This window comes from Montipora capricornis, chromosome 3, assembly GCF_036669925.1.
Source record: "Montipora capricornis isolate CH-2021 chromosome 3, ASM3666992v2, whole genome shotgun sequence".
Lineage (NCBI taxonomy): Eukaryota > Metazoa > Cnidaria > Anthozoa > Scleractinia > Acroporidae > Montipora > Montipora capricornis.
In genome coordinates, this window is record NC_090885.1 from 61,323,738 (window position 1) to 61,336,237 (window position 12,500).

The following is a 12,500-nucleotide window of genomic DNA, read 5'->3' on the forward strand; positions in this document are numbered from 1 at the left end:
ACGAGATGGAAGAGTTTAAAGGAAGAGATATAGCAAAAAGAGAGGCAGTGTGGCCCAGTGGTTAGGACGCTTGCCTTGAGATCCGGAGATCCCGGGTTCAAGACCCGCTCTGACCACTCGTTGAATTTGTTCCTGGTAGTCCCTGGTTCAACTTCCCAGCTGCACTTGTTTGCACTGGTTTGCCTCCGGCCAGTTGGGATTCTAAACAGTTGTTGTTGTTCTGTTTCGTCGTTTCGTTGTGTTTCATTGGCCCTGAAAAGCCCCTATGGGGAGCGGTCAATTAAGTATGTATTGTATGTATGTATTGTATTGTATTGTATGTATAGCATTTATAAGCGATTGGCTTACAAAAAAGGTCTTCAAAAGTTGGGGACAGACAGACAAATCCTAAGACAGGGTAGGGCCTTTGAGCACTATTTTGGCCCGAGGGGCGGGAATTTGAACGATCCAATCTTCAAAAGTTCAAATGCCTGTGGTTTGCCCGGGGGGAAGGGATATTGAAGTTTTAAGTTGATCAGTGCATAACCAGTCTTACATCTAACAGCCGCGAATGCAATAATCTTTTTATTAAATTTTCATTAAATTCTGAACGCTTGGACACTTGGTAATTAAAGCGAATCAGTTTCCAGCTAGGCAATACTTGACGCAATCAGTTTTAATCGAGTCAAGCACAAAACATTTCTGACGGTGACTGGTTTTACTTAATCGAGCGCAAGTTTCAGTGTAATGTCGAACGTAGCACGTCTCACGGAGGTCGTCCTCTCGCCGGCTCCAAACAACGATCTTATCTTCGCGGTTTGAAATTCGCCATCTTCTGCATAACGATTGCGAGAATGCGATCCTTTGACATTTCTTCCTTTTAGTAAACAGGGCGCGGACCACCCAGCGTGGCTAGTTTAATGACGTATCTGTAACTCAGTGGTAAAGCATCCGAGCTTCTAACTGAAAGTTCAAAAGACTTTTTTCCGAGAATGTTTGAGTCACTATTGATAAATACACATATTTTCGTTTTGTCTATTACTTTGATTTGCAATACTATGTACAGTGATTGGCTTAAAAGTCCAGCGCTCGAGTCACAGCCAATAGCCCTTTTCACGGTTAGTTTTTCTCATTTGCATTACAATGTAATCTAACGTGGATGCGAGGCAATTTCGGGTTAAAACTACAAAATAGCCCGAAATTGCCTCACATACATGCTAGATTGTATTGTAATGCAAATGAGAAAAACGAACCGTGAAAAGGGCTATCAAGATAGCAACAAAACTACTTGTGACTTGTTCGTGTGTGTTTTTCCCGCGCTTTGGGTCGCATGCATGTATGAGTGTTGCGTTATGATTGACGTCGGTCATGATTGGCCAGATTACTTTTGTTCTGGTTTTACGGAACTGAAATCGAAGCCTCTCGATGAACGAAAAAACAGATAACAATAAGAAGGAGTTTGCACTTCGCCTCGCTTTGAACAGGAGTCTCAAGTGACCTTTTAACTTTACATCACGTTGCGACGATCACATTGGTTTACTACCTCCTCCCCTAATACTTCTTTTTGTTTCAGTATATTAGTGTGGCCGCAGGGTGGGTGGGTGGAAATGATCTATCGGTAGACAACAATATGTGAGTCACAGTTTTTACAATTCTTTCCTTCAAGAATCAACGATACACTTCTTGACGAGAGAAACATAACGTGAAATGAAGGCAAAATGCGCGTTTCTCACCTTAACTGAAGACGCACTGCAGATCTCAACAGCCACCCACAAAGATACGTCTTGCGCATGCTCCAAGACTTGTTCTAAAGTCCCATCACTAATTGGTTCGCTCGCGTACAAATTGTTTCCACAAAGTAAAGGCCCTTGATCTGGCGCCGGGAATTCGGAAAATCGGCGATTTCCGGTACTGAAGCCAAAAATGCTGTCCCGTTCCCTTGTGGGAGACTGATTTCTTCCAACACCGATGCCATGCGCGCGAGAGTTTAGGAAATGCACAGGATGAACGTCAGCAAACAAATCCTGTAGAGAAGATAAAAAAAGAAATAAGATATTGCCATCAAATCGGAATCATATAGCAATAGAAAATGGACACTGCATAGACCACTTCCATAAATGGCGACCACTTTTACATTCTTTTGTATTTATGCTAATTAGACCTGCTGCCCTCATTTTGAAACAACTATTCTTTTGAAATTTGCTCGTCGTAGCGAGGCTAGAAAGGCTTATTAGCATTAACACGAAATAATGTTTTATTTGGCCGCCATTATGAAAGTGCTCTATAGATGGGTTTCACCTGACGTCACAGCAGCCATATTCGTGCACAGAACAATAGAGAAAAAAGCCTTTAAGGAATATGCAAAATATGAACCATAATTTGCTATACTGCTTGGTGCACCACAATGGCCGTCTCATCACGTGATGGAAAACCATCTATACGGGCCTTAATGACACGGCGGCCATGTTGAATCCCGAGGGACTGAAAAGTTTGTTTTGCCCACTTAAACTCGTTCCCAAACGTTTCAACTCGAGGCTCAGGGTACGAAATCTATTGTCTATGGCCAATATGGCCGCCGCGCGAATAAGGCCCATAGCTAGGGATTTATCGTAACGCACGCCAAAGAAAAAAAAAATCCTGAAATGAGGAATTAGTGAAAGTGCGATGCACTCGCACCCGGTGACGTCACACTTGTTGCAAGACAACACCCACTCATGGAAGTTTGGCGGGAAACAGATTTTTAAACAATTCTCAGTATCAGTGTGTTCTTAATGTACCCCGGAAAACCACGAAAACTACAATGTCAGTACCTGTTGAATGAGAGTAAGCTGCTCTGCTAAGACCCTTGACGAATGGTCGAGGACTGATAAAGCCTTGAGATATAACGTCGCTTTGTACGTGGTCTCCACTTCCGTAGAGGCCCTCCTAAAGCATTGCACAGGAGATTTAGATTTGCGGCTGCCCAGTGGCTGCAAGACAAATACAAGGGTAAAATCAACAAGTGGCCGCTTAGACGCCAGAAGAGTACAGAATACACAAAACACTCGAAAGCTTCACATCGCCGTGGCTTCATCTTATTTACAATGAAATCACAAATCTTTCTAATTGCTGTTACGCGGAGACTAAATACACGAAAAAACGGTCTGTGTCAGTGAGCTGTTTTTATCGTCGCTGATGGTCTTCTTTACTACTTCAGAACAAGTGGCTGAGGCAGATTTGTCAGTCGTTTAAAGTGCCCCTAACCCTTCAACTTGTTATGTTTTTGGTAGATTTTCATATCTTTCAAGAACTCATTTTCGCAAAATTTTTAAAAAAATATTGAATCCTGATTTTCTTACAAGCGCTTGAAGTTACTGAAATTTTAATTTTTTGCGCGCTATAAGCCCCGCTGGACAAATTATTGTCTCGTGGGCTCATTAGGAACGAGCCAATGAGAAGCGTCCGATATTTGACACTTTTTTAGCTGTGACGTAAGAAAAGGACATTCCAGCAACTCAAGCTTGCACGATGTCCTTTTCTTACGTCACGCTCGATAAATGGACACATTTGGCCGAGTGGGGGACTAATGCGAACGATAGGTGAAAAAGTAGTCGCAACTGCCTTCACTTTTAGCGCTCGTAAAAAAGTCAGGATTCAATATAAAAAAAAAAAAATTCCGAAAATGACCTCTTGAAAGATATGAAAATCTACCCCCCCCCCCTAAAAAAACTTGAAGGGTTAGGGGCACTTTAACGTTCATCCATAAAGAATATAAAGTGACGGCCATGTTTCTGTGCAAAACTAATCCTCCGGGAATTAAACTTTAAAGTTGCTCAAAGGTTATCTTTTGCTTGGGTTAAAGAACATGGACACTGATCAAGTGAATGAACAGGATCTATTGCAGAATTGTAACTGAATAAACCTTTCTGGGTGAATCCTTTTTGCCTTCCATTACACTGAGGCCTGAAAAAAACAAAAATAACAAAATAAAGATAATGTCATTTTACTTTAAGTCGGTTGTTTCGTCAAATATAATATATCAGCGAACGTTCGATTGCGGAAGTACGAGTTATTCATTTTGAACAAGCGCACACAATCTCGACCCCAGAGCTCTTCTCTTTTTCGCATGACTGAGGGAGGAAGAGCTCTGGGGAACCGTGAAACAAAGTCTCTTTTTATTGGTTTTCGCGAAGCAAAATGAAAAGTGTCTCTGATTGGTGCAAAGGTTCAAATAGCCAATATTTGGCTATAAGAAACCTACGGCGCATGTTCCCCTACGTAGAGTTTCCCAGAGCCTCGATCCGAGGCTCTGGTGACGAGAATGAGGCGCACTAAAAAGCTCGACCTTACAATCCAATGCGCATGCTCAAAGCTGATCTCTTTGTCGTATGAACCCTCCAATCTGAAAGTACACTAATTTTATCTTGAAGGCTGTCCGCCCATGACCGCAACTGTCAGTTTATAAACAGATGTGAACACGTTAGTTTTTCAGTTTGTTGACTGACATTCTTGACATCTAAATAACGAAATCGGAGAAGCGGGAACAGTAATGGGTCTACAATACTTTTAGGAATGGAGGAGCAGAACCGGTAAAATGCTCCAAACAAAACGTGGAAAAATTAATAAGGTGAGTTTGAGTGTACACTCAAGTTCGGTTCATTCACTCGAAATGACTTAATGTATTTATACCTTGAGGGTCTTCCATCTGGAGAACAGCCACGGAATCCACCGTTTCTTCCGAAAGCGAATTGTTGTTGGAGTCTCGGTTTTGCTTCTCCGCAATAAGCTCCAAAAGGTAGTGACCTCTTTCGCTTCTGTCCACTAGAATTAACTGTAGAATACAAAAACGATCTTCTTAACTGAATTAAATAAATTGTGATGTTTGTGTGCTTGAGCAGTCACTGTCATGTCACGCCGCTGGAGTGGGGCCGAAAGGGAAGGGGTTAGTTAACGACTGTAAAATAGTAACGAGAAATCGCAACCTCTCTCGCCCCAGCCCAGAAGCCAAGCTGCTGGGAACGAGGTTGGTGGGACTTCAGTGTAAATTAAACACAAGTCATATTTAAAAACGGAGGTGCGTTCCGGAGACTTCCGCATAAGCAGTAGGCACAATCGACTTTTTGAAAGTGACGTTCCGTTTGAGGCGTTCACTTCGCAACGCCATGTTCTCGTGCTTTAAAGGGTTGACATGCACGACATAGAGTCAAGGACCAAAGGGAAACCGACTTCAGTAGAAAAAAATATGTTTGTGAAGGTCACCACTCCTGGCCCTATGCCATACTCTCCCTCAGTGCTTCTATTTTCTTTTGAAGGAAGACAACACATAGTTTCACTTTTTTTCTTAACGTCCTGTCCTTATTTACAAAAACATGGTTAAAGTTAGAGGTGACAAGTTTATTATAAAGTTAGGGTACAGTAATTGTACTTTCCAGGGTAGCAATATCAACTCCCAGTTACTTGCATCTGGCAGCGATAAAATGGTCCAAGTCATACATGGACCTTACAGCTGGTTCTCACGTTACGTCATGACCACGTTGTTCGATGATATGCAAACAACAGATCACTCATTAGCTTCTTATGTTCGTCATCTGCGCCATAGGCCACTTTAGAAAATACCATAATACTCTTTGTTTGGCATAAGCATTGTTTTTGTTTTCTCTTGGGACCATTGTAAGTCCCAAGAGAAATTGGAAACAATGCTTATGCAAAATTTGGGGGGACAAACAAAGAGTATTATGGTTTTTCCGAAGTGGCCTATTGTTATATGCGTCTCTAGAGGTTGGCTGCAAGCCACCAATAGCGGTAGGTGCATAATGTATGTTTTAGGTCCCATCTCGTAGAGCTACGCTCTCTGTTCACGACCACAAGAAAGGGTGCTACACACAGCTGATTTCTTTCATTATCATAATTATAATAATTATCATCATTATTTTCATTAAAAATGTCCTATATATCATACATTACAAAGAGAATTCTATCACAAGTCTCTGGTGACATATATGATAATCCGTACCTACGCTTCCAATGAACCAGAATGATAAAATTAAAAGGTAGCTCTCACCTCGTCCTTCACAAACGTCAAGAGCTCCTCGATTAGGTTGAGATTTGTTTTGAAGTCAAACTGATAATATCCATCGATCCATTCCGACATCAAGTCCAATGACCGGTACCGAATTTGCAATTGATGATTGTACACCTGGCCTGAGGAGTCCGTTCTGTCAAAGTAAACCAAAATGCTGTTTAAATGGAAACTCTCCCAAAGACGTCAAGAGAAGGTAGTTGCCTTGGCTTCGCATTACAGAGTGCACTGATTGGTCGAAAAATTGCGTTACCTTGACACTTTTTTGACCAATCAAATTAAAAGAAGATGCTGATCAGAGACGACTGAGAATTGTGACGTGACCACAACGATTTTTTCCTTGCGCTTTGTAACTGCTACGTCAATATTCTCCGAGTAATGATTAGTTATATCGATGATATGGGTTTCTTGTTTTGGGAAAAAATAATTTGTTTAGTTTTGCTGCCGAGAATCGATGTTTTTGCATTACATTGCCTGCATGAGATTACTATGTCTAGTTTTGTTTTTGTAACATGCGATTATGCATTCTTTTTCGCAACCCGACCCCAACATGACCAAATAAAGAACGCCTGATCGCAGGTAACATATTGGGGTTCCCAAAAATCGTCCGTCCAATAAATGCTCAGAGGAATGAAGCATTTTCGATGACCCACACAAAGTTATCGCTGGTACTAACCTAAGCGAGGCTGAACACTTATCCCTAATGAAGTTAAACAGCTCTTGAGAAGAAGCAACATAACGATATGTGTAGAAGAAGTACCGCACAAATGACTGGCTAATTGCGTGCCTGGAAAGAAAAGAAACGATTCGTACTAGTCAGCATGATATTAGACGTATTCAAACTAGAGGTCGAGAGGTGAAACGAGAAGCTTATGGGGTCGACGAGTTTTCTGTCGTAATGTAAGCTACAAGGTACAATTTTTTTTATTCGCAAAGGTATATGAGAAATTTCTACTTTTTTTTGAAAACGTTTATGTCCCTGGCGAGGACCCCATAACCGGGATCCTACATCTCCAATATTTGGTCTATGTAACGGCATTTTAAGAGATCAAGCTATTTTTAGACGAGTTCTTAATCTTAATCCCATGGGTACTTATTTCTAATCTAAGGCTTGTGATTGGCTGGAAAGGTCTGGTTTCGCGGGAAAATCAATCTAAAAGTAACTCGGTCTGTAAAAACACCGTTTCATTTTACAGCCAATTTAGCTAATGAAACCCCCTAAAAAATCCCTAAACAAATTTTTAAAAAATGTTCCATGGAATGAAGCATTGTTTTTTGTCTCCAAATATTATGGTGATTTTCCAATTGACTATTTTCACCATCCCATAATGCAATACGTTTTTAGGGGTGGGGCATTTACATAAAAACAATACAAGTTATTTACTTTTGGGACTGTATCCTTCATTGAACTGAATATCTATCGTTTTAATGCAAATACAATACTCCCCCCCCTCTCAAAAAAAAAAAAACAAATGAAATGTATTATGGGATTGGTGAAAAAAGCGAATGATCTTTCAAATTTCTTTCTGATATTCACATCAGAACATTTGCCGAAAACTGCCGAAGGCTTCCGAAATTTCCCGACTGACCTGTCGAAGAGGTAAGAAAACAATCCGAGCTTTGTTCCTGATTGCAGCGAGGGACCGACAAACGACTCATCCACGATGTCGTTGTTTTCATTCATCCTCTGGTTCCAGATTGGTGAGAAATTAAGGAAGCTATTGTTTAATTCTGGTTCCAGCGTCACACACGTTTTGTTGTAGCTGAAAAAAAGGAGTAGAAAGCTCATAAATTGCGATCGTTGACATGATACCGATAATATAATTATAATTATAATAATAATAATAATAATAATAATAATAATAATAATAAATAAAAGCTTAGATAGCGCCTACATTACAAAGTATCCTGAAGCGCTTTACAATATTAAAAGCTATATGTATATATAAAAGCACAACCTTAGAAAAAAATTACACTTCTTTCCTCGTTAAAATCTCATGATTGTTCACAAGCAAGTCTAAATAAGAATGTCTTAAGAGTAGATTTAAGACAGTCAGCACTCGTACTCTGCTCGATATCAAGCGGCAGGCCATTCCAAATCTTTGGCGCTGCAACCGAGTCCAACACTTGGTTCCTGGGACTAGCAGGAGTAGCTGGTTGTTAGTCGGGACCGCATAACGAACTGCAGCCTTGACTTGGAGAAGCTCTGTCAAGTAGGAGAGGGCCATACCATTGAGAACGTTGTAGACAAGAACAGCAACCTTGAATTACATACGAAACTTGATGGGCAGCCAGTATGGGCGCGAGGCGATCAAACCGAGGCACCCAACAAATGACTCGAGCAGCGGCGTTAAGCACTCGTTGTTGCCGATCCATCTGATACCGTGGGATTTCATACCACAGAGAGTTGCAGTAGTCTAAGTGAGACGTGACAAAAGCGTGGATCAGGGTCTTGGTGGATTCCTCGGATAGGTATTTCCTGATTCTACGGATTCTGTATAACCCACGAAAAGCATTGCTACACACTTTGCCCACATGCGTACTCATAGTCATGGAGCTATCAAACCAGGCACCCAGGTTGCGTACTGACCCAACGGGCTTGATTTCCGAAGCGCCTACGTGGATGTCGCTAATGTTCACTTTAGATGGTTGTTGTCTTGACCCAAATATCAGGAACTCAGTCTTTTCGTCATTGCGTTTCAACTGATGATTAGCCATCCAACCCCTGACATCTGAAATACAAGCCTCCATGGCTCTGACTGCATCATCCTGTGACATACAAGATACCGGCCGGAAGGAAAGGTACAATTGCGTATCATCTGCGTATGATCCCTGAACTTGTGGAAGGTGCTTCTTCACCACAGGAAATAGCTGAGAACGGGCGAGGTCAGCCCGGTTGCCCTTTTTCCTTTCTCTGTACTAGTTTGCATGATATACCGGTGCAAAATCTCATATCACTATTTGTTAGACCGGTATCAGTTGGCTTTTGCCATTCCGGTTCTACGCGGCTAGTAGTTGGCTACTTGTCATTTCATGTCCAACGCATGATCATGGAATCTTTGTTAAATATCTAAGAGGGTGGCTAAGGAACATTGTGGCATGGCCGGCTTGTTAACTATATCTGGTCAAAATTCATTAAACTTCCACTTTAGACACCTTGAACACATTCAAGTCGTTCTTGAAATACTCTTTTTTCACAATCTTAGGTCAATCTACAACAAATTATCAACCGAAATTTTATGCGAGTTGCAACAGAAAAACTTAAAACCTACACCCAACGTTTTCAAGTCATGCACACAACTCTTTCTTGACCATCCATCGCCCAAAAAATACATCAATAGGCGTTTAAAGGAGTCAGTTTTGTAATTCAGATTTTGCGGCTGCCGTCAACCGAAAAGCGTCCTTTGGATTTTCAGTGTGTTATTTAACTAAGCGTGTCCCTTTGAGAAAATAATAAGTTTTCTTTACCTCACGAGAAACGAGTGGAGAAGAGATGTGTCCAAACCAAACCGCTCAGCGTAAACGTTCTGAAAGAAAAGCAAGCTGTTCAAGTCGACGAAAAATAAGATTTGCTGTTTCTCGAATTTCCAACAATTAACGGACAGCTCCAGTCATCAAGTTCTAAAAACTAAAATTATTTGAAACAAACCCGAAGCTGCCACTGGACGCGTTTCAAGTAGACGATCTTCTTGTCACTCTCTTCGATTTCGTTGACTAATTTTAACGCCAATTCTTTTACATCTGCAAGAGGATTTAAAGATACTGATTACAATGAGATCTGGACGAAAAACATTTGAAAACCTGAAGATTTTCAGAAAAAGAAAAAAAGAATCTTTTAACCAAGAGATTCATGGCGTTTACATAGCTTGAAGGATTGTTTTGCCAAATGCCCAACATACGGCATAAACTCACCCTTTTTGTTCTCTACATCGGCCGTCTTGTTGTAAGAATTGATGCTCTTTTTCTTGGCTCTCCGCTCCAGCATCAGTTGCTGAGAGATTTCCTGAAAAAGGAAAGGGCGAAAATCGAAACGACCTTCTTTTGGCTGTGAGCAATGTAGTCATAACAGCGATGAAGGAATGAATATTCGAAAAATCATAGGGTCGATGATTTCCAAGGTGGATGGTGATACGATGATGGCGACGAAGAGGCTAAGAAATAGATTCACAATTACTTCAACTCATCCAGCAAGTACATTATGTATTTACTTTCCAGAGAAAGCTGGGGCCTTTCAACCAATGGTCATTCTTCAACATAGCACCCAACGTAAGTCCCTTTGAACCGCCGTCATCGGTAGGGTTGTCATCTCTGTTCACGTAATGCTGTTATTGTTCCCGAAAAGCCCCTTTGGGGAGGTTCAATAAAGTATGTATGTATCGTTGTAGTTGAGAGAGAGAGAAAATTATAAAGTCGGACTTCGCGTCTTCCATCACACAAACTTAAACCTGATCATTAAATGTCGTCGTTTAGTAGGGAACGGTGAGCATGAATGATCAATAAGTGTTAGAATTCAAAACGGAAATATTATTTTTCAAACTTACCATGATTTTTGATCCTAGCTTGTCTGACAAATCGTCTACACTTGACGCCAATTTGATACCCTGCAAAAACGACACAAAAATAAAATCGTGAACAAATTTGGTGATTAATTACGTACTTTGAAACACTCGAATCAAATGCCTGTTAGCTTAATGAGTTTCGGAGGAAAAGCCAAGAGTCGTCGAAAAGAAAGTGCAAAAAAAAAAAAAAGACCACGAATATGAGATTTCAATCGTCCAAGAGAGTTTTTATACCCACTCGTCAGGAACCACGAGAACTGTGATAAACGCTGTATTTTGCAGAACCAAGGAAGACGACATTGCTCCCGGTTGATAATGAATTAACCACTATTCGCCGAAGTGGAGGTGGTTAGTGGTGGATATTTACCGAGCCCCGAAATCTTAGTATATACTAAAACAGTGAGATAATACAGCACAAAAACTTGATTTCAACTGATTTATTTCAGCAATGATCACAACATTTTCGGGCGCAAATCCCTCGCGAGTTGCTCGGAGGTAAACAGCAAAGAAGACTATGAGTAGCCAGTCAGTCAGGGCACGCTTTCAATGCTATCCACTGTTTTAGTGTTTAAGGCCGTACTACGCATAAAAGGTGCTTTTTGAGTGGACACGATCTTGTAGGGCCGATGGCTCGTGAAGCGCAGTTAGCTCGCCCCAATCCTCTATCAGATTTAACATCCAAGATGGCGGCGTCACTTTCTCTTTTATTCGCCTGGGCCCTGTTCAAAAGCCGATTAACCCAAATCCGCGATTTCATACCAACTTAACTTTCTTTTAAACTTTACCTGTCATAAAAGCCTTAAAAATGTAATTTATGCTGAGGCAAAACGATAGTCTAATTTAAAGTTGAAGGATTAAAATCGTGAGAATTTGGTTTAATTATTATTGTTCTTTGGACATTTAAGTTTGATAAAAAACAACACACAAATGGCGGTAACAGACATAGCAAAACGCATATTAATAGCTTCACGTTTCTAATGCTAACCCCGACTAATAAGATTTTCTCTTTATATAGTTTCCAGTCTTCTACTAAATTTAAATATAGTTTCGTATTTCCAAACGGAATATTGCTTCTGAGATGAATGTTGTAGAATTCGAAACCTCAAGCTATTAATATGCGTTTTACTCTGTTCGTTACCGCTGTTTGTGTGCTGTCTCTTGGTTTAATTAGTCAATAATCTGAAATTTCAGTTTCCAGTAATTCAGGATAAGCGTTATGGGGCTTTGGGAAACTGGTCCCTGATCTGTAGGCCATCATAGTGAACACAAACTTACCATTATTCTGTGATAATCCTCGAATATAGGTTCCAACAGCCCTTGGATGTACATTTGCATATCAGGAGCAATGACTTTGATCGGCAGAAACTCCGTCGCTTCTCCAAGCGGAGACACCAGGACGTCTCTCGCTCCAGCCCCACTCCTCTCGCTACTGCTTCTGGAAATCGAGTTTAAATACAAAGGCTCCAAGCTGAGGTAGGATTCCTCTCGTGACAAATTACTGGATGTAGAAGGGCTCATATCACAAACTGTGCTCTCAGATGATCTGTTAAAAAAAAAAGAAAATTCAACCAAAGCGTTGGGAAAAATGTCACACACTACACTATAAAATATTTGGTTGTAAGATAAAAGATTACGATCTCCCCACATTTCCCCCTTCCCCTAATCCAATATTGGGGGGAGGGGAGCAGTAGATTTCGTTTGTGAGTGCATGTTAAGCGATGATTAAGCCGGGATTTTCCGAGAGTAACCTCGGATTGCGTAAGATAATCATACATGCAATAGACCATATTCGTATTCTCGGTATTGGACTGGAACTAGCTTGCAATGGAGGCTAATGCGGGGGAATCTTTTCAAATGCAAATACTTTCTAATATATTCCCCCGCATTAGCCTGCATTGCAAGCT

The 12,500-nt window shown here is 40.9% G+C and overlaps 1 protein-coding gene across 4 annotated transcripts in view; it reads right to left on the minus strand.

Annotated features, from left to right (window-relative positions):
• The window catches only part of LOC138043598 (ras guanine nucleotide exchange factor Y-like), a 64,539-nt gene that overhangs the window by 5,403 nt on the left and 46,636 nt on the right, over positions 1 to 12,500 (minus strand). For all 4 annotated transcript variants that reach the window (XM_068889950.1, XM_068889948.1, XM_068889949.1 and 1 more), the window contains 12 exons: positions 11,872 to 12,139; positions 10,579 to 10,638; positions 9,950 to 10,040; positions 9,687 to 9,778; positions 9,506 to 9,564; positions 7,627 to 7,800; positions 6,714 to 6,824; positions 6,020 to 6,173; positions 4,648 to 4,789; positions 3,881 to 3,921; positions 2,790 to 2,948; positions 1,713 to 2,003 (listed from right to left, as the gene is read on the minus strand). In XM_068889950.1, the coding sequence (XP_068746051.1) occupies positions 1,713 to 2,003; positions 2,790 to 2,948; positions 3,881 to 3,921; positions 4,648 to 4,789; positions 6,020 to 6,173; positions 6,714 to 6,824; positions 7,627 to 7,800; positions 9,506 to 9,564; positions 9,687 to 9,778; positions 9,950 to 10,040; positions 10,579 to 10,638; positions 11,872 to 12,139 (1,642 nt within the window). The remainder of the gene's footprint in view (positions 1 to 1,712; positions 2,004 to 2,789; positions 2,949 to 3,880; positions 3,922 to 4,647; positions 4,790 to 6,019; positions 6,174 to 6,713; positions 6,825 to 7,626; positions 7,801 to 9,505; positions 9,565 to 9,686; positions 9,779 to 9,949; positions 10,041 to 10,578; positions 10,639 to 11,871; positions 12,140 to 12,500) is intronic.